The 23,262-nt window shown below is 31.8% G+C and overlaps 1 protein-coding gene across 1 annotated transcript; it reads right to left on the bottom strand.

The window, feature by feature from the left end:
- Positions 1-686: 686 nt before the first annotated feature.
- Positions 687-19,338, bottom strand: LOC129807411 (alkyldihydroxyacetonephosphate synthase). The gene is made up of 6 exons (XM_055856662.1): positions 18,676-19,338; positions 6,063-6,152; positions 4,788-5,973; positions 1,527-1,631; positions 1,277-1,430; positions 687-1,204 (listed from the first exon to the last, which is right to left on the bottom strand). The coding sequence occupies exons 1-6, from the start codon at positions 18,753-18,755 to the stop codon at positions 1,008-1,010; spliced, it is 1,812 nt and encodes a 603-aa protein (XP_055712637.1). The 5' UTR covers positions 18,756-19,338; the 3' UTR covers positions 687-1,007.
- Between the last annotated feature and the right edge of the window lie 3,924 nt (positions 19,339-23,262).

Genomic DNA, 23,262 nt, shown 5'->3' on the forward strand with positions numbered 1-23,262 from the left:
TTATGAATATGACTCAAAGGTAGGTTAGTCGAATATTTATTCATATTCATGAATAATTCCTACTTAATCCTTCAAAACACTAAATCTTTTTTTTTACTTTTTTGATTAAAACTACCTTTGTTTAGAAGGTTTTGAGATTCCTTAAAAGTCTAAACTAATTAGAACCTGTAATTTTTCGGTAATTGTGTTAATAATCGAAATAATTGTTTTCTAATTTTATGTTGATTTAGCAATGAATTTTAATAATTTATATTCTTGTGAATTCTATCATTAGGGGGAGTGTACCATTTTTGAATTGGGGAATCTTTGCAAGAGGTCTTTTTTCTTCTATTTTTAAATGGAACTGGACCTCACCATGATATAAATTAACTCAATAAACCAATTGCGAGGATTAATTATATTGTGATAAGGCTCATTCTGATTTAAATAATAGAAGGAAAAAGCCCTATTTCAAAGGTATCAGATTTCTCCCAATTCATTTTCTTTGGCCATTGCTTTCTGATGTTAAAAAAAAGCAAAAGTTAGTTGTATATAATGAAAATATAGTGAAAGAATGATGATTCTATAAAGTCTGTTTGTTCCAAACCTTTTAGCAATAGTTTCCAATAAGAAAAGATTTTAAGCAAGTGAGTTGAGCAATCTTGAGAACTTCTCCTATGGTGAAACTTTTAATATCTTGTCTGAAATACTTTTCTTTTCCAAGCTTTATTTTGAAAATAGTACACAATTCAAACTATAATACCAAACATATATACATCGCTTTAGAAAGTTATTTGACAAAAGCTTTTGCCACCCACTGTATTTTCTTTCGCGCGCTTTCACCTTCTTCAATTCGCACTACAAATGGCATCTTTGTACTAATGAATTTACTTAAATATTATCGCGAATTTTATGAAAATGATACATGAGTTAAATGGGAATGTCATAATACGCCTACGACCAGAAAAAATTAACACAAAAAATACCCATACAAAAGTCGCAAAGAGATAAGCTAATCAGGCTACTTATTACAATTTGGCAATGGTGGAAGTGTCATTTGCCAAATTACCTACAGCAAAGATGTTTTTGGGATCTAGTTCGTTCTTTGTAGCATTAAATAGTCCAAGTCCGACAGATGAAATACTCTGAGGATACCACTTCTTTCTCAATTTTCCCACACCATGATGATGCGAAATTGTACCACCTGAGGACAGAATTTCGTCACCTGCAAAAGAGTCGGCAATAAATCAAGTAAAAAAAATTCTGCAAGATCGTCCCTCGCATTTGATGTTCTTACGGGCTTTGCTTTCGATTTCTTCATAGACGTGCGCCGGATCGGTCATTCCGGTTGAATTGAAGCCAAAGTAGAAATAGACACATGCTCCAGCATCATATGTTTGTGTCACTCGACAAGAGATTAAATAGTCACTAATGTTGAGCACAGCACATTCCTAGGGCAAATCAACACGAGAGTGATACATTGTCAATCTCCATCACGAGGTGCGCAATTAATAATATTCCCAAAAGGCAAATATATTAATATTTACCTGTCGCACTCGCTCTTTAACATTTTCACATAGAGCCTCACAGCGATCCCATGGTACAGATGTTTCAAATGATTCTGCCACCACGTTGTAATCCAAGCCCAGATCCTGCGTGAGAAGAATTACATTAAATGAGCTTTTCTCACAATGTAAGTAACATGATCACAAAATTGCAATCATGTATCATAAAGTGACAATTTGTGAAACTCACGAAAATTTATTACTTAGCGTTTTGTCATTACAATAAGCCAAAAGTTTATTTTAGAATTGGGTATTAAACAAATGACCGAGATTTTTTGTTTAACTGTTCATTGATATAAATCAATTTGATCAGTTGAAATTAAAAAACAAGAATAATAAAATAATATTAATCTTAGTTTGTATTAAATAAAAAATAAAACTCTCAATCATAAAAAAAATATCTTAGTGTTGTCTCTATCTTTGATTAGATTTAGCTTGAAACTATTTAAAGGAAAGACCAATCGTGAAATGCGATGGGACTAAAATATTTAAAGGGCTTAATTAATGGTAAGGGAAGACCTTCTAATTCTAAGATCAAGAAATAAGCTTAAAAGTTTGAGTAAAACTGGTGCCAAAATTAATGATTTCCTATTCTAAGTTAAAGACTAATGATGCACCATATCTATTCTAATTTTTCCCCGAAGTTTCCTGTACTTGAAGCTTTAAAGGCGTTCCCGACCTTTAAAACTAAGAAAATCTTTAAAAAGTTTGATATTTCCATTTCATCTTCAATTAATAAATTGTATTACAGGATGACTTTCGGCCAATAGGTTGACTTAGCAATAAATTGAAACACGGAAATGACTTTTCGTTTCTTCTCTTTTAATCAAAACAAAGACTCAAGCCTTAGTTAAGAATCGAATGAGAGAAGTGTCCAGTGAGAAGAGTCCAAAAAGCATTTAAGTGTAATAAAATCCTTTGTGACAAGTTCTATCCCAATCATTTTCATACCTGAGGAAGGAGGAAAACCCCTCCGAAACGTCGGTGTCGAGAAAGTAAAGGAGAAGAAACCAAAGGGCATTTCCGTGTTTCAATTATTGCTAAATTATGTTACATGTCACCTTAACGGTTTAAGGAAATTTAACGCACTAACAATTATAGATCATAGGAAAATATGAATCAACGAACTTGGTTTGTTTAACCCTTTAAGGACGAGAAGGTCAAAAATCGGGGGTCAGAAAAAATCACTTTTTCGTACTTTTTAGAGCAAAGCATAACTTTAGAAGATCGTAAGAAAAATTTCATTTTTGGGTCACCGGTGACCCAATCGTCCTTAAAGGGTTAAAGATTTAACGCTTTTATTTCACATAATCTGAGATTAATTTCTATATCTCATTGAGAGATCTATTGCGGTTTAGCTTAATAGTTTAAAATTTCACACTTTGAAATTAAAGGTCTTAATCGCGGCATATAAATTAATTTGAAAAGAACGATTAAAAGATTCAAGCTTAAGGATGTTACAGATTTATCTCAGATTTGAGAAGTAGGTCAGTGTTGGAAAAAAGGCTGATTATAATAAATTTAAGTAATTTTTCCAAATTTTTCGGTTTGGGAAACATTAAACACAATGAAGTTAAAATTCCTTTAAAAGCAATAAAAGTGCAAATTCGTGATGTTGAAATGCAAAATTGCATGGTCAGCGACGTCCTAGACCATATGATTAGGCAAGAAAACTCTAAATCGTCTAGATAACTCTTAAATGTTCCAAGAATTCATCCTTATTAAACTCTGTATTCTGTTTGTTTTTACAAAGGTTATAAAATCTTGAGAAATTGCTCTATATTTGACCTTTAGTTTGTGATTTAGTCGATTTCCACTGATAAGTTCCGATTTCTTGAAATGAAAATCTAGTAATTTTAATGTTGTATTTCTTCTATATTTATGAGATTTTTTTTAATTAATAAAATTGAAGTAATTAAGGTAATCCAGTAAAAAAGATAATTGACTGTATTAAAGTTTAACAGTGATATACTAAAAGTTGTTCAGAAATATTCCTAAACGATAGTTTGGATAATGAAATGGTTCAGAATATAACAATTTATTCATCCTGAAATATGAATATTCAATCTATTTAAATTATAAAAGTTTCTTTAAAATTATCGACTTTATATACTGAATAAAAAACTACGTAAAATTTAAATTTTAATGCCAAAGAATACGTTGTGTGATGTTATTTAGTTTCAGAATTTGCTAAATTTTCGGATATTCTGCTTAATTGTTGATTACAGAAGAACATGAATGTCCATTTAAAATTTCTGGTATCTCAAAATTTAAGAAAATTTTATGTAACTAATAATAAATGTATTACTACTCGAGCTTAAAGAGAACAGTTTTATAATCCACTTTTTTTCAACTTATGACACGGCTAGAAGCCATACGGTAAGAGATATCGACTTCGGGTCGTCGACAACCTCCCATAACTGAACATTATCCAGGACCGTCTTTTTCTTTCTTCTCCCCACCCCGTCCTGTCATAATCACAAACTAAATTTTATGTGAAATGTTGATAAGTACTAAAAAATACTCTTTTTTCCATATATAGCTTCAGCTGATTTTTTTATCTATTTGTCCGTCTGACCCTTTACCAGAGCTAGAAAACAAACAACTAGAAATAGGGCTTTGAAGTATTCAAAATCTATGTACACTAATAATTTGAAAATCTTCATTAATATGATCTGCATTTTCATACACCCTTTTCCAAAACCAGGTTTTTTGGAATGCTTTTAAAATTCATCTTTTGGTCCTCCCACTTATAATTACCCTAATGATAGCTCTGAATCATTATTTTAGTAGTTTCAAGGGTATAAGTTAAATAGCTTTAAAAGGCTTATTTTCAACTGGCTGAAAAAATTAAGATGTATTTGAAAAATTAGTAGGATTAAAAGTTTAAAAATTTCAAACTAATTTTCATTTGTGTAATTACTTTAATTTAATGATAACTTTAAATTCAGTTTCAATTTTTTTGTATGATTTTCTAATTCAATATTTTCATACTTCTATGTTGATTTAAAAGAATCTCCTTTGCCTTTATAATGGTATAACATGTCTATTTTAATGGAATAAAAATTCAACTGATCAAATCTTTATTGATCTTTTTTCAAAAATTACTACTGACTGATCACATCGTATTTTGAGTAATTTATTTTTCTCTCACTTTCAAAAATGAGTGTTTTACTAATTTTGTTTGGATTGGATTATTAACTGACTTATTCAGTAACAGCTTTAAAATTAAACTTAACTTACCCGAATATAAGCAATGACGAATGTAAGTACATATCCCCGTTCCCCATTTTGAGCTCCAGCAGGAATGCCACCGAATCTCTTTGCAATTTCGTAGATAAGCTTCTCCTGAGTATTGACATCATTAACTTCACCCTCAAACAGCAAGGTTGTGACACAAATTTTCTCTATATCGAAGCCCTTCCAACCGAAAAGATACATTTTCTTCAGCTTCTCTACAAATCCAGAGAGAAAGCTGCCTTCCGGCTTCAAAGCTTGCCCAAATTGAAATTGTTCGTTGTCAATTAAGCGAATGGAAGCTGGTTGACAGCGTCTTTTAGCCACTTCTCGCATAAACTTTACACCTGATGCAAAGTCTGGAAAAACCAGAGATCCATACCGCTTAACTGGAGGCAGAGGACGCACTTTTAGGAGCACTTCTGTCACGATCCCAAGAGTCCCTTCAGAGCCCATAATGATGTGATTGAAATCAGGTCCACAGGAAACACGAGGGGCAGCTATATTCCTCTCGAGAACCCCTCGACTGGTCACCATTTTTACACGAATCACAAGATCTTCGATATTACCGTAAACATTCTTTTTCATGCCACTGGCCCGAGTTGCTACCCATCCACCCAAAGTGGAAAATTCATAGCTGTCAGGTTCATGGCCAACAGTCAAGCCGAGTTTTCGAAGCTCCCTCTCCAAGTCCTGTCCCACAATTCCTGCTTCGAAGCACACAACCAAGTTTTCCCGATCCAACCACAGCATTCGATTCATCTGGCACATATCCACAGCAGCAATTGTGCGTTCCTCATCTTGGGGACATGTTATAGCACCTGAGACGCTAGTTCCACCCCCAAAAGGAATCAGCACAATATCGAGCTTATTCGCAAGCTCAACAAGATCCACTACTGCCTCATGAGAAGTTGGCCAGAGTACCACATCAGGGATCCTCTTAAATGTCCCTCTACGCAGGGTTTCGATATCATAGAGCGTCTGTCCATGGCATCGAATTAATCTATCTAATCCATTCGTTGAAAAATCCACTTGCAATTGCTTCAAATTATCTAAAAATTCCTCACTGACTCGTGGTTCAGGAAGATTTTGTGGTATACCCTGGGACTTTTGGGGATTACCTAGATCCACATGAAATTTCCTGAGCACCCATTTTGTGAAGTTTGGTAAGTCTTGCTCGCCAATTGGATACCTTTGAAAATTTAATAAGAAGACATATATAGGAATTTTATTGATTTTTAAAGAAACATATGGAATAATTCTCAGAAACAATTGATTTACCGAGAACCACTAAAGGCTAGAATTTTGTCATGATTCACGTAGAATTTGGAATCGTTGTAACCCCATCCATTCCATTTCAGAAGTTCGTGCCTGGAAGGATGTAGAAATAACATCATTATTAGATTATTTATATGTACATGATGTACAAGTATTCTGTTAATTTTAGTTTATTAGGTGAAATCTGGGTTGAATTAGACAGGGGTATGTTTAGTTTCTTTTAGAAGGCATTTTAAGCAAAGCATTACTTCATTAAAGCCTGCATATATACCAATACTTTGTGAAATCAAGATATTTTATAAATAGCATCCTTTTACAGTTAACCCAATTAACACACACAGAAAAACTTCATTTAATGGCTAAATTAGCCCTTGTCTCCCTTTTTCGTGTTTTATTTCAGATTGACCTTTTACACAAACTGTAATTTTCTTATTAAATAATTATATACTTGTAACTATAAACTCATAGTGGCAATTGTACTTAGACCATTCCCCTTTCTTAGTTAAAAAAAAATTATAAAATATAAATTTAAATAGAGCTATTTATAAAAGTTGCTTTGCCAGTTGGAATATTTCTGACCAAATCTCTTTAACTCTTTAACGACGACACAGTTTTCGCTGACCGAAAATCAGCAATAAAAATGAAACCGTTAAACAAAACTTGTGAAACGTTTTACATCTAACCTTCCAAGAACAAACAGAGTCTGATTTGGTGTATTTTTTGTCTCTATGAACAATTGGGACAAAAATAGCCCAAAAATTTAAGTAATTTTTCTAACAATACCAATGACAGATAATTTTCGCTCTAATGAAAAATATTATGCTTGAGTATTGTAGTTTCTTAATGCAAAACGGTTTTGCTTAAAAAAAAATGGAAGTATAAAAATAATTAAAATCAATTTTCAATATGAGAATTTAAAAATTTGTCATTTTTTACCTTAAAAATTTACTATATAGCAAATAGCTGTAGACTTGCAAAAAATATCCTACATTCCTTCAACCTTCTACTTTCCAATTACGTACAAACATAAGGAAAAAATAACTTTAGGTAGTCATGAAAAATTATTTTCTTTATGGGACACCGGTGTTCCAATCGTCCTTAAAGGGTTAAGACCAAATTGGATATTGTCCTATTAAAATTCTTTATCGAAATTAGTAATGAGTGTTGCATTTCTTATTGCTCAAACTCTAAAAGAGAGAGTAAAAATTCCGCAATTTTAAGAAGACATCCACTTAATCCGCACCCACAATTCGCACACCAAGATATCTCTATTTTTTGCAATAATTCTGCGCTTTTTGTTTAATTGCTTTTAATTTTTGAGATGGTCAACTGACGGACGATAAAAAATAGAAACTGTATAAAATAAAAATTTCGAAACAAAATTAGATAATGCTGTGAAATAATATTTGATTATAGTAGAATTCAAAATAAGAGGATTAATTCAATGACTAATACACGAATATAAAAAAATATATATAAATAAAAATACGCAACGTTAAGAATTGATATTTAAATAGAAATACTGTTTATAGCTACATAAACTTAGTATGTTTACATTTTTTAGTTTATTTTTGAACATAAAATAAGCAATTATACAGCATTTTATTGCTTGAATTCAAATATAAATCCGGATACAGAAATAGTAGTTGTATAACTTTTTTCCCTAAATCTTAAGTTATTTACCAAATTGTTACTATTCTCCATGTTTTTAATTGTGGAAGATCTCAAAAACAAAATAACCGATAGATTATACAATTTTGTTAATGAAAGATCCTGTTAGAGAAAGATTAACAATATCTCAATATTATCACTCTATTCATTTATAAATTCGCAAATCGCTAATCGAACTTGTTATTAACATGTAACTTAAAAAAATATATTTTCAAGGTGAAAAGGATAAGATTTTTCAAAATTCTAAAACTACTGAAAGTAATGAGTTAGAGCTGTAATATAATCTTGAGAATTAATTTACCAAAATTATTTTAATGTCTTATAAATTCAATATTGAATGAATACTTGAGGAATAGCTTCAAACTGACAAATTCGAGAATATGAAAAAGTTTTTTTTTCTTTTTCTGTAAATAAATAAAAGAAATCAACTAACAAAGTTTTTTAATTCAATAAAATGGACCTATTTGAAAGCAAATTCGTTACACTGTTATTTATGTTACTTTTTTCTAATGCTTCACAAGTTCACATAATTATATTGGGAAAGTGAAAGGAAAGGGTTAGCTAGGTGGGAGATCATTGCGAATTTGTTAGATAATTCTCATTAACTAGGTTAAGGTTAATCAATTTGCGGAATGCTTACGTGCTGTTTTATAAGAGCCTTATTTTTTTAAGGTTTGACCATAGGGGGAAGTGGGGCACCTTTGAAAGTGGGGCACTTTTCCTTTGGAATTTTTTTCCTATTTTTAAATTGAATTGAGCCATATCATAACGTACACAGTAAAAACAAGATGAATTTTTCTAGTTGAATTCCCGACATTAAACCGATAATCGTAGTAATATTAGAAGAAAAAGTTGAAATTTCAAACGATTATTGCATTAAAATTCAACTTACACTTGAAAATTAAACTATCAGTTGAATATTTAACTTTAGTTGAATATTCAACTGAAAGTTGAAATTTTCATCTGATTATTGTGGCAATTTTAAACCTTGAGTTGAGCTTTTCAACGATTATCGTTGTAAAATTCAACTTTACCTGAATTTTCAACCAATTATCGTTGTAATGCCCACTGCGGCGGCGGCGTTAGAAGTTCACAAAGGTGTCATTGTGCAGCACAAGTGCAAAAGGAAGCCTCAACAGTTTTTCACTATTTTACGGTAAGTTTTTGACAATTTTCCTAAACCCAGGGACACAGGAAGTCAGATAGATTTCCATAATATTGAGAAATTCACGAATTTATCAAAAACTGAGGACTTCTTTGAATCATTCGACATCAATCAGCTCCACGCATGGAAATCTGAATCTGACTGTCTGAGCTCCCAAAATAAACAAATCCAGCCAAAAGAAAACTCTAGTGCTCCAAACATATCTCCCTTAAGCCTCAAAATGGAATTAAGGGAGACAAAAAGTATGCAAAACATATTTTTTTCCTGAGAGAGCAAAACAGGGAAACAAAGCGTTCTAGCTTTGCGAAATGCTCGACCTCGTCTCTTATATAAAAAAAATTTAAGAATTAAAGTTATTGTGAAAAGTTCTCTCAGGTTTATCCATTTTTAAATTTTAACTAAATTTAATTAATTGCCATCCAAAATTTTTTTACTGCTCTTTGTTGTTTTTTGCTATTTAATAATTAATTCAATCTGTATTAAGTCGGTATGTATCAAGCCATGTAAAATGAAAATATTCAAGGAAATATGTATTTCGCGAATCGAGCATTCCGCAAATCTAGAACGCTTTGCCATCCATATTTTATTATTCAGATATCAACATAGGGTATTAGTTTTATTTTTTTTTTAAATTTATTTTAATTCACAGGCGGGGACGGATATTAAAAATATTTATCTTTAGCAGTGAGCCACCATCCAGACAAATATTAGGTAAGTTTGCAGAATCAAAATTTTACAAGCATTATGGTTGTAGAGATATGAGTTATTGATATGAATTAATTTAAATTTGTGTTTTCAATTAAAATCGTTTTGAGACATAAGTAATCACTGAATTTTGCTTTATAAGAATCGTAAATGCATTTTAGTAGTATGACACTGTAATTTTAAAAATTTCACGTAAAATTCCAAACACAGACATAAATTATGGTAACAATCTGCTAATATTACACTTAAGAGAGTAGATGAGTCAAAAAGATTAGAAAATAGCATATTTTCTGTAATTTTTTTCGATATTAAAATATTAATTATAATTTAAGTTGTTAAGCATATAAAATTACAACATTTAAACAATATTTTCTGGAATTTTAAATTAAAAATCTTTAAAATTCCGCTGTTGAGACCAGATTTCTGGATATTTATTTTGAAAAAAAACATGCTTTTCCGTGGACAAGATTTCTCAGAGTGTATTCATCAGAAATCAAAAAGATAAATATTTCCTATTAGCTGACGAGTAAACTCGTACTTGAATGGCAGATTTTTTAAAATAAAATTTGTATTATTGGTAGAATTTTAGATAAAAAAATACAATTTTTGTCGTATTTTATACCACGTTTTCTCTTGTAAAATAAGTTGTGATCAAGATGAAAAATACTACTGTTCAAGTACGAGCTTAACTCATAAGCTAACAGGAAATATTTAGTTTTTTTTATTTCTGATGAATACACTATGAGAAATCTTGTCCAAGGAAAAGCATGTTTTTTCAAAATAAGTCTCCGAAAATCAGGTCCCAATAGGTGAATTTTAAAGATTTTTAATTGCAAATTTCAGAAAATATAGATAAAATGTTATACATTTTTATGCTTATGAGCTCGAATTATTTTTCAGTTTATTATGTTGAAGAAAGACGTCAAAGAATAATATGCTGTTTTTTCCAAGTATGTGCGACCCACGTAAGCCCTTAAAATAAAATAGTTATTTTAAGACTTAACTATAATGCTTGTAACGACTACATAACTTTTCCCATATCTTACTTTTTTCTTTACAATTTTTATTCTTTTTTAGACAAGGACATTTGTGAATACGTTATATTTGTATGGACAACGGACCACTAATCCATACAAAATGCTTGTAAGGAGCGTTTTCAGTGGATATTACATCGTTCATCATCTTCAATTATTATTATGTTCCCAAAGAAGAAAATAATAAAAAAAATACTTGATTTTATTCAAATTTGTTTTATTTATAATTTATATTAAAGAAACAAACCAAAAGGAAATTCAACTTAAAAAAATTCAGCTAAAAGAAAATTCAACGAAAAAAAATCAACTCAATCAATTCAACTAAGCTAAATTAAACGGAAAAAAATTTCAGCCCGTTAAATTCAACTTTAGAAATATTAAACTAAAAATTTTCAACTTAAAAAAAATTCAGCGAGTTAAATTCAACTAGAGATATTCAGCGAAAACTACTACGATAATCGATTTACTCCCATTACACGCGATAATCGTAGTAATTATTTTTTACTGTGTAATTTAGCTTCTCAATATGTTTGTGCAGCTGAATTATATCTCGATGAGACTCAATTTTATTTAAAAATAGGTGAAAAATCCCACTTTCAAATGTACCCCACATTCAAAAGTGCCCCACTTCCCCCTAGGTCTACCAGATATTTTATTTTGTTTTTCTTATTGTTTTAAATCTATTCAGTTCTACATTGAAATATTCCTGATATTATGAAAATATTATTTCCAATAATTATATTTACTATTACGGTGACAGCATTATGACCAGCGCACAATAACATTTGTTTTGTTAACATGTTTTTCGCTTTTCTGTGAAAATGAATGAACGGAGATCTAGTCATCTCGCTCACTCTAATATGCGAATTTAAAAACATGTTTACTATCAAAAGTTATTGTGCGTTGGACATTACTTGTAACCTATTTGTTTACTTATGGGGTTGTCACAAATTTTGTCAGAAAATATTCTGAGAACCAAAAAATATGATATTGTATATCATAACACATCAAATATTTTTAATATTAAGGTTTTTCGAAATCATTTTGTGAGGATGCCATAGGTAAAGACAAGCCACAAGTAATGCCACCACTCTATATATTGTAGAGGAACTGCTTGAAGTTTGGGACAGTTTGTAATTTTGGCCACTTTGAGTGTAATTTCGAACACCACATAAAAATTGATTAAAATTATGGAATTTTCTTCCAATAGGGGGAGCTGGGGTTAATTTGAGTTGAGGTGCTATAATTATACACAGTTTTTCCGCATATTTCTTAACGAAACTGGGGTTCAACTTAATGTAAATTTAGGTAGACAAAACAATTGTGGAACTAACAAAAATAATTGCAAGGCCCAGATGCATTTAGAAATATGTGATAAAATTGTTTGTCAATGTAGCCTCCTATCGCAGCTCAAAATAACCCCACCTCCCCCTACCTAATGAGTAATGTATTCGATCTCAATATTTATTCTTTTTAGGAGATATTAACACTAAAAACGTTGAACTTGGAATATATGATTAGATTTAAAATTCCTTTGTTGAAACTTCAGCGTGAGTAGTTTCTTACGAGAAATATAACAAAACTTTTTATTTAACTTTAGTTTTATTTAGTTTTCCTAAAGTACTTTAATAATTTTTCTTCGATATTAATATTCATTGACTGTGTTAATTCATGTTAATAGTGATTTTTTCATTTGACGTGGAGTGAGGTTCTTTCTCCTCGAAATTTTGTAAATTAGTTTTTATTATGACTATTATAGATTGTAAAAATGTCTAAATAAATAAAAGATCATCATCTCTACGAAAGAGATGCAATGTAAAAAGCGTTAAGAGTCTCGGAAAGGCAAGGAAATGTGTGAATCCGTGCGTACTTGGAAGGCGTGCCGAAAGTAAACTCTTCTTAATGAATTTATTTAAAGTTTCCGGGATCCTTGGAACATTCTACAATTCTTTCTCATAAACAGGAAGAGGACTTAGTAAGTTACGTTCTTAAAATGAAAAACAATAGACATCCTATTGAGGTAGATTAGCTGTCCAAAAAAATTACAAGCAAAATGTCTAAAAAAAAGCAAGCAAAGGTATCCAAAAATTACAGTCAAATTCATCTAAATTTTTATTCATTTTTAACGAATTAAGATTAATTTTAGAAAAAGCGAAGACGATAAACAGCTTGTCAAAGTCCCAAACCAGGGGGGTGACATTAGCTCTGAAAAATACGACCGATTTTAGTGTAATTTTTTCCCTGTTTTCGTATACATTTCACGAGATATCTCCAAAACTACGTAGGTTGCCAATTTAGGGTTTTCGGTTGCCTCTTCGTTATTAAATTGGCTTTTATTTTGTATTAGTATTTTTTGCTAATTCATTCTACAATGACAGAAAACAGCTAATAAACTCAAAAGTTTTTTCGGCACGCTAGAAACATGTGGGAAATATAGGAAATGTCATGCCCCTGTCCCAAACAATACTTCTGAAAAAGAAGTAAGAAAAAGCTTTAATTTGTATTGAAAATATTGCATTTTAAAGTTAGAATATTGGTGCTTGGTATTTACACCCTGTCCCAATTTAACAACACTTTCTCTAACTAAAAATAAATTTGCACAAAAAAGGAAATATTATTCATAGTGAGTTAAAGATATTGGGACAGATACAAACAAATAAGGTCGTAGCGGAAATTGGCAGAATAAATTTTAGGAAAAATATGTGCGAAAGCAAAGAAAAGCCAGTGATAAGCCTAGATCAGCTTATAAAGGTGCGCTTCCTTCAATGCAAATTTGGATTGTGTTGTGGCAAACTCGAACGATATTTATATATACTCATACATATTAAAGTTTATACTTTTTTATTCACCTATCACAATAAGGTTCACTTTCATTTACAAATAGGAGAAAAAGCCCAATTTCAAAGCTGCCCCAATTTAATTTGCCCCTCTTCCCCCTACGAGTATTAAACTTTTATTCGCCTTGTTTGCACTGTTATAGGACAAGAAAACTTCTCTTATACTATACAATAGAAGAGTGACTTAATAGAAGTCTAACCAGATCGTATTAAAAGGGTTAATGGGTTATGCTAAGTAAATCCCAAAAGAATACCCTTGCTATACAGATTTCGTAATTCCATAATGTGAAAATTCCAACTAAACCTTTCATAACTTTCTTCTTAAGTGTTTATTTATTTTGGTTGAACGAGTCATAATTAAAATGCTTTTTATTTGCATAAACAAGAGACATATTTTGCGCAAATATGCAAATCTTTCACTTAGTAATCAATCAGTGAATTTTGTGAACTTGAAACTGGTATATGTGTTTGGCCTTATCAGTGCTTTAAGCATTTTTATGACTAACGTATTTTCCGGGAAATTAGTGAGAAAGCTATTTTTCTTTGCAAAAAACAAATACAGTGATTGCATTAAATAACAATTTAGCAACATGGATATTAAATTTTATTACACTTTTTTTTACCACAAATTAACCTCGAAGATCGACGGAAAAAGTGTTTTTATTTTAAAGAGCGATTTAGGGTCTTTTTTTGTATGTCATTGTGGTACAGGCTGTTGTAGACAAGGTGAGAGTGTTATGACGTTATTTTCCGCTGAAGAATTTCATCTGGCTTGAAAAGCCATTGTCCAATTGAGTGCGTGTTTTTTGAAGCAGTTGTACTCACAATAAATACATGACAAAAGGTCGCTAAGAGACTAACAGTACTACATTGCATAAGCCAAAAAAAAATGTAATAGACGAATTAAAGATAATTCACACCCGAAAACTTTCATTTTAATTTTCGAGACATGACTTCTTCATCTCTCTTTCACACATCACAAGTGCCACAATAAATTATATGGCCACTAGACATAGCTCCTCTAAGTCATTCGACGCCTCTATACTAACTCACTAGTCAATCTTTTATGGGAAAACCGGTGATAAGTTTGTTTCAGCTTTTGGAAGCTCTGATTTATGCTTTAGATATTTTGTACGTACACTGCAACGAAGTGATAATAATACCTTAAAAAACTGCTTGATGGATTTTCAAGTTATACAAAAATCAAGAAAATATTTTAAATAAACCTGTACGGAAAACGGAAAAATATGCAAAACTATCAAAAAGTTATAAAAACCAAACACAGTTTGATAGGGGAAACAGGGGTACTACCAAACATTGGGTAGCACTGAATAGAAAATTTTATATCTAAACTAAATACTTAGACTATGACGATCATATCTGGACAACCATCCCTATAGTATATGGGAATTCAGATCTGGTTCTCTAAAGTTTAATAAGGTAAAGTACCCTCACTCGACCGGGTTCCTCGATTCGACCGGTGGTGGGTTAATTTTCGAATGTTTTATGGTCAATTTTGTCAATTTCTATAACTTTGTCACTGGTTCATATTTTTCATGGAATAATTGACTTATTAACATTAGATCATACGCAAAATATTATAGCAAATATAAATAAATTGAATAAATAAATCTACCGGTCGAGACGAAGAACCGGTCGAGCGAGGGCACTTACCTAATTAAAAAAATCACATTGTTTGGTGCTACCAAGTGTTCGATGGTACCCCATTTATCCGTATTCTTTTTTAATCTAACCTTATTTAAAAAAAATCTGTACAGTAAGTTACCAGGTTTTAACCATTCAAATATAAAATAAAAAAGAAAATTTAAAATATTAACATATTGAAAATTACTCTATAACTGTTTTATAAAAACAGTTTATAAATAAGTTTTAAGTAACCTACAACATATCAAAAATACATCCCAAAAATATAATCTAGTTTTTTTGGAAACAAAGGAAAATTGGATTTACAAAGTCTGAATTTAATCAAAAATGCGTATGAGCAATTTTATATACATCTTAAAAATAAATAAATTTGTCAAAGTATATCTAATATATAAAAATTATTAAATATCTAAAACAAAAATTCAAAAATAAAAAAAACTAAAAAAGTAATTCTAAAATGTTTAATTTTTAATGTTTCAAAATTATTTTCTTCTATTATTAAGCCATATGTCCTAAGCCTTATGCCCAACGCACAATAACTTTTGTTTTGTAAACATGTTTTTGACATTTCAATGAGAGTGAGTGAGATCTAGATCTAGTCATCTCGCTCTCTCTCATAGAAAGTTTCGAAAACATATTTACAAAACAAAAGTTATTGTGCGCTGGGCATTATGAAAAATTTACGGCGAAGTAGCTTGTGAAATCGGCGACAGACGTAGCTCATTTGATTGAACAAAAAAATTATTTGTTGAACATTGGAAAGTAATAAATTCTTTTTTTCTTTCAAGAAGAATTTAAAAATAATTATAAAGATATTTCTTTCGAAAGGGTTTCATTGATTACTTTTTTGTTCTTTCGGAAAGGAAATTATAGTGAACGAAGTTCATCAATCCGGCCGGACGGTCGCAATGATACAAAACTTACTATACACGCATATTGCACTGTTTCGGTTTTTACATTCACGGGGCAAGAGACTGACAACCCCCCATCCTTGTAAGAGAAAAAAATAATAATGGATGTCCTGAACTCCCCTTGTGGAAAGGCCTAATTCCTCTATGGAACGTTGTACCACCATTATTATTTATTATATATTTATGTGCCCGCTTTGTGAAATAGGGGAAAGTGGAACACACTTGAATTGGGGAAGTTTTAACTTTTTCCTCCTATATTTAAATGAAACTAGACCTTATCATCATATAATTTAGCTTCATAAACCAATTGTGAATCTAAACTACGCCTTAATTCCTTTTAAAAATAGAGTAAGACCTTCAATTTCAAAGCTACCCAAATTCAAAGGTGCCCCATTTCCCCATATCTGAATTAAATTTTAAGGAATTTAGTATATTTTATTGACTTTCTCTCATAGTGGCACATTACTCTATGAGAAAATCTTTTTTATCGAAATTTTTAAATTATTTGTAAATATTTTTTGAAATCTTTTTTGTTCTGTTTTATGAATTCGTATAGAATGTAACACTTCATATAATAATTAAAATAAAAATGAATAATAAGTAATATTCTTGTTCCAACAGTAGAAGTTAAGACTAAGAAATAGCTGAGATTGTTAAGTAAAGAGCTCGTAATTTTGGACAGTCTGCTTATAAGCATCGATGTTCCAAGTTTGAAGTGCGATATTTTCAATACTAATTGACTATTTGTTACTCTTTTTTCAGAAGAGTCGTTTAGAAACTTGTCAAGCTATTTATCGTCTTATTTTTACTAAAATTAGTTTTAATATGTTTAAAAATGAATTGATATGTAGAGGTGAATTTGGCTCTTATTTTGGACAACTTGGTTATTAATTTGGACAACTTGGCTGTAAATTTGGACAGCTAATCCGTCTCAACAGGATGCCCATTATTCTTCATTTTATGAACCAATCTTACCAAGTCCTTTTCCTGTTCATGTAAGGGAAACGTAGAATGTTACAAGAAGCCCGGAAACTTTCCATATCATTCATTAAAGTGAATTGACTTCGGTACTCCAAGTACGTGCGGATTCTCTCATTCCCTGGTCTTTCCGGGAGCCTTTCAAGGCATTTTTCACTACATCTCTTTCGTAGAGATGATGCTCCTTAGTTTCTCTAGGCATTTGTCCAACCTAGTCATTACAAAAGCTAAAAATTCACGAAATTTCGTGAGAAAAACACCTGTCCAAAATAAGGAGCATCACCTCACTGGTAAATGTCTTAAAAAATTTCCCATTTTTCACACGAAAAATCTAATTCACAAGGCAAATCTCACTTCAGGTCAAATGTACAAATCACCTCTAACGTGAATCAACACAATATTCAATGAATATTTAATAATATCACTCAAAAAAAGCGAAGAAACATTGTTAGTACTTCATCACAGCTAAAATAAGGCTAAAGTAAATATGAAGTTCTGTCATATTTCTCGTAAGCAATTGCTCACAATGAATTTTCAACAAAGCAAATTTCAACTCAAATTATATTCAAAATTTAACGTATTTAGTGTTAAAATCTTCCAAAAAGAACAAATATTTAGATAGAATTCATTGTCCATCAAATATTGGAATAAAAATCCATCATTTTAATCAATTTATTTTTAGTGTCCAATTTATCCTCAAAGTGTCCAAAATAAGAAACTGGACAACATTATGAGCCTTTCCCCTATATCTCACAAAATATGACTTTAATTGTGGAGCCCAGAGGCAAAATGACACATATCCTATGGTTAAAGCATAGGATATGTGTCATTTTGCCTCTGAGCTCCACAATTAAGAAAAAGATTAAATTAAATTTTGGAGTGCTGTCCTGATCTCAAAATATCTAAACCTAAATCTTCCAGTGTCAGTATATTAAATTTAGCGATTGTTTGCGTTATATCTTTAAATGTATATGTCTTCTTTTTAAGCTTGGACTATAAAACGTATCTCGTACATCACATCATGTCTTCTTAATCCAAGACACAAACCATCTTACACTATATATCTGGTATAAATAGTAAACCAGCTAGTGAATTTTATCTTTTATGGCCTCTACACACTGTAGAAATTTATTTAGAAATGCTTTTTAAAGAAAATTCCCCCTCTTGAAAGCAGAAACGTCAGATTTTTAAAAAAAGCAATTTTTGACGAAAATTGCTCCTAGTGTGTAGACACCATTAGAGCTTTTCAAATTATTTATTTTTTGATTGAGACCGATCAGGAATGATTGACTGAACACACTGAACAGTAACATCACATAAGCTGTGATTATAAAAATACGACAACCAACAGCATGCTCTCTTATTGCTTATTGGTGTTTACTAGTGTCTCAAACGAAGTGTGTGATAGACATGAGCGCCAAATATCCAAAATTTCAATTCCATATTGCAATATTTTTTTTTCGCACACATTGAAAATAAATCAGTTGAACGTGCTGAGGTATTATGAAATTGCTGATCTAGCATACAATTTTGAGTTCTACTTTTTTTTAGGCAAATTCGAGTCTCTCTGCCAATTACCTAATTCGTTTGAAGGTTCAAAGACGTGAAATTGTTCAAATAAGCTTTCTCAGACTCTTGACTTTTACTCACTTTTGCTTGGGGACAACACTTTCGATCTTTTTACTAGCCATGTCGTCTCTCGTACCAGATTTTTCACTTTTTTGCACCATTTGTGTTTTGGCCCTTTTCCACCAAATGCCTCAAATTGCACTGAAATCGCTCATAAAATGGGTAAAATAGTCACCGCACTGAGACACTCTGTTCAAACACTTTATCTTATCGACTGCTTATCAATTCTCATGCTCAACTCTAATTTATATCACTTGCCCTAGAAAAACCACAACCGCGAGATTAGGACCGATCGCAGTGGTGCGTTGTTCAGAGCGCATCCAAGGAAGGTATGAATGAATCTTTTCCCTGACAATGAGCTACTCATGAACCACCAGATGAGGTCTTTCTGCAGCGTCTGACTCTCACAAATTCGAGGAGGGAAATGTGTATAGATTTTTTGTGGACGCGAGTGCCTGAATAACAAATCTTTTTCGGCAAAATGTTATTAGGGTGAACACGCAGTCTTCTCACTCTCAACGGTTTGTTTGCTTGCTCACACCTCTTGAATGGCACAGCACTTTCTTAAAAAAAAAAGTAAAGACACCTCAGGCTAACTACTATTTACATGTGATTTTGGGGAAAATTTAGAAATAGTTTTCCCGACATTCCCGGTGGATTTTCTGGTGACAGAAGGCAATTGAGGATACATCAATGGGCAACGCATGCGTCGTTTAGAAAATTTGTAGAATTAATTAGAAAAAAAAGGCGGAATAGTTCTCGCGCGTTTTTCATGCGATATCTGGTGGTGCATAGGAGAAGCTTAATGTAATTTGAAACAGTTTTCGTTAACCCATTCGACCCATTCACTTTTTGGATGGATTTATTGGGATTTTATTTCAATAAAATGATTTAAATACATTTTTTTCAATTCAAGGAATTTTATCACCATTTTCGTGAAATTATAACTGTAGAGGGAGATTGTGCAGATTTGTAGGGAAAAAGATGTCCAAGATTTAAGATTTTTTACTGAATTCCGCCTATAATTCCGCCTCATAAAGTTCCTGGAATTTCTTGGGATTTTCCTCTATACTGGAAATTGAAAATTTTTTGACGATTTTTACCAAGCTGCCCTGGTTTGCTCAGCTTCTTACAACATTTGCCTGCCTATGTAGAGGAAAGAACTCTCCCTTCGAACGTTCATGCCTTCGAATAATGTGATTTTTTTTTTATATTTCCTAAGAGATTTTACTTAATTATCATATAATTATTAATAATTGATAATAAGCTAATTAATATTTAATAGAAATGTGTAAGTCTCCTAGGAAAAGTAAAAGAAATAAATCGTCCGAATGTAGCGCGCTTTCCTCTATACAAAATCTCTAGACCTCTCAAAATAAATAAAATTTTGTCCAAATCCTTCGAAAAATACAATCTCCTAAGCAAATTGACTATACTGACCATGACGACCATGAAAATGCCAGGAAGGAATTTTCAGAGAGTATTGATATCTGAGGACGAAATATCCGCCTTGACTATCTCTATAACATATCCAAAAAGAAAAGGAATTGATGGTTTAATTTTTGAAATATTCTGAATAGAGTGGTTTCTGGAAATGAAGGAGTAGGGTGAGAAGAAAATGTATATTGTATTTGGATTCCTTTCATTACATTTGAGGGGAGAGGGGAGGGAGAGGGTCATTAGAACGTTCGACTAGCTCTTTCCTTTGGTCAAAAAACTGATCAGAAGAAATTCTACTCTTCTGTCTAAAAATCATTACCATTTTGAGAAGGAGGGATGGGTCATCTGGGAAATAACGTCTAGCACCTAGAATCTCTAGAATACTCTCTAAAACAGTCAAGACTGAAAGGAGGCGATAGCATAAGTCTTATCTAACCTTTTTCCTCTTTTTCACTTTTTCAATACCGGTCAAATTGACCGGGTATGACAGGAATAGGTATGTAAAAATATTGGTGGGTTTAGTCTTAATGACAATTTTTTCGAGATCAAAGTTTAAAAAGGATTCAGAGAGCGAATTTATCAATCGCATGGCAATATGTTTGCGCACGTAAGAAAGGTTTTGCAATTTCCGATAAAACCGAACCTATTCCAATACCGAAACTGAACTGATAATGAACCGGTTCATAACCGATAACTGATTTTTATCCTGAATTTAATTATATTCAAGGGGTAAACAATTGACAAAAATTCCATATCGTAGAATCAATATTCATAAAATATTCACAATTTTATATGGGAAGAGAAAATATTCGAATATTTCCCTAAATATTCGCAATATTCAGGATTATTCGCGATATTCGCAATATTCAGGAATATTCGCGATATTCGCAATATTCAGGAATTATTCGCGATATTCGAAATATTCGCGATATTCACGATGTTTATGAAATATTCGCAATATTCACGAAAAAATGCCAATATTCGTGATATTCATGTTGGTAGATATTCTAGACTAGCGAGTTGTTTCCTCCAAGGGGCAAACAACTGACCAAAATTTCATGTCGTAGAATCAATATTCACAAAATATTCACAATTTCATATGGGACGAAGAAAATATTCGAATATTTCCCTAAATATTCGCAATATTCAGCAATATTTGCTATATTCGCAATATTCAGGAATTATTCGCGTTATTCGCAATATTGAGGAAATATTCGCGATATTCACGATATTTATGAAATATTCGCAATATTCACGAAAAATGCCAATATTCGTGATATTCACGTTGATAGATGTTCAGGACTCCCGAGATGTTTCGCCCTGGATTATATAATATTACTACTAATCTATTCTGGGCAATATTTTGAGTGATTCTATATGTCACAATAAATCAATTGTGAATTGGTAAACGGTAAATGATGCGAAAGCATTTTTGAGGTTTATCGCCTAAGTCACGATTTTGAGCATTCCGCAAAACTGTGCTTTGCCACCCCTTTTTACTGCTCGAACTCCACGGAGAAAGCAGTATATATAATCCCTCGATTTTTTCATCCCGTCAAAATTTTCATCTTCCACCCTCCGGAGACCACTTTTCTCAATAAATCTTCACTTTTCAGACGATTTTTGAGAAATGTCGTCACACTTTTTGTCCGTCTGTCCGTCTATCCGTCCGGCTGTCGCCAGCTCTAGAGGCCAAACGGTAAGAGATAGCAACTTGGGACCTAAGGAGGACCCCCCTATAAGTCGACCCAAGGATCGTTAACATGCCCCTCATTTCCCCCCCACACTTCCCATTCCCCTCCAAACCTATGTTTTTTTGGTATTGCTATTTGGTAACGCGTCGTGCGATTTTTTTTCATTTTTGGATATGTTTTAGAGATTACTCAGGCGAACATTTCGTGCTTAGACGAAAATAGCGTTAAATCATTCCTAATAACGGTTTTTCAAGGTCAAAGATTAAAAAGACACTAGAGAGCGCATTTATCAAGCAAATGGGGTCATGTTTGGGCTCGTTGGAAAGGTCCTGGAATTTTCTATTAAACTGAACCGGTTCCAATTGGTTCTAAACCGGTAATGAACCGGTTCATAGCCGATAACTAATTTCGATAGTTTAATCGATACTTTTAAAACAATTTTGGAGGATCTTTTGAATGATATATGAATCGGTTGAGAACCGCTAAATGGTAAATGATGCGAAAGTTCTTCTGATGTATATAGAATCTAAGTCACGAGTTCGAACATTTCGCAAAGCCTGAGACGCTTTTACACCCTTTTCTTTGTGGCATTGTATAAATGAGCAGTAAAAAATTAAAATTGAGCAGTAATAATAAAAAATTTAAAACAGTGATATTATCGTTCAAATTTTGGCAAAGGGAATATGAAGGGCTTTTTATCCTTGTAATGATTTAGGGTTTTTACTGACCAAAATTAGATATTTTACTGCGGTTTTTTTTGTTTTTTACTGAATTTTGAATTTCTTACTGCTCATTAGTTTTAGCATTTTTTTAAATTAATTTCTGTAAAAAAAAACTTTTAGCAACCAAAACTTTTATCTAATAAAAAGTATCAATAAGTACTTCAAAAAATAGTCCAGTACATCCAGTGCCGCATTTAGGTGGGTTCCCTGAGGCTACGGCACCGGGCCTCCACATCTTAGGGGCATCCACATTTAGGAAGTCTACCATGGCATGGTTAAATTGTCAGGAAATAAAAATTATTAACAAAAGAAAGCAAATCAAATTGTTATTAGCGATAAGAGCATTTTATGTCACGACCCCCTATCTTGCGATTTTTCAATTTTTAAAAAAATCTAAAATCTGCTCTAATAGCCGTAGGGTAAGGGCTCAACATTTTGGACAGGGAGGATGCTTATAAGCATCAATCTAGGATGATTAACTAACGGATGGAGCATTTTAATTCAGAAATGGTATATTTTTCTTAAATTCTTTATAATTTTTAAATCTTAGATCCCACAAAAATAATTATAAAACGAAATGGTAGCTACATGTACAGAGAATCTATTTTATTGAATTTAAAATGTTTTTGGTTTTACAAATAGAAAATTTGTCAGAAAAATTAAAAAAAATTGCGAATTTTACGTCTTTTTAGATATAGGTTTTAGGAACTGTTATCCTCGTGTAATCATTATAAATTTTGAGCCAATAACAT

This window comes from Phlebotomus papatasi, chromosome 1, assembly GCF_024763615.1.
Source record: "Phlebotomus papatasi isolate M1 chromosome 1, Ppap_2.1, whole genome shotgun sequence".
In the NCBI taxonomy this organism is placed as follows: Eukaryota; Metazoa; Arthropoda; class Insecta; order Diptera; family Psychodidae; genus Phlebotomus; species Phlebotomus papatasi.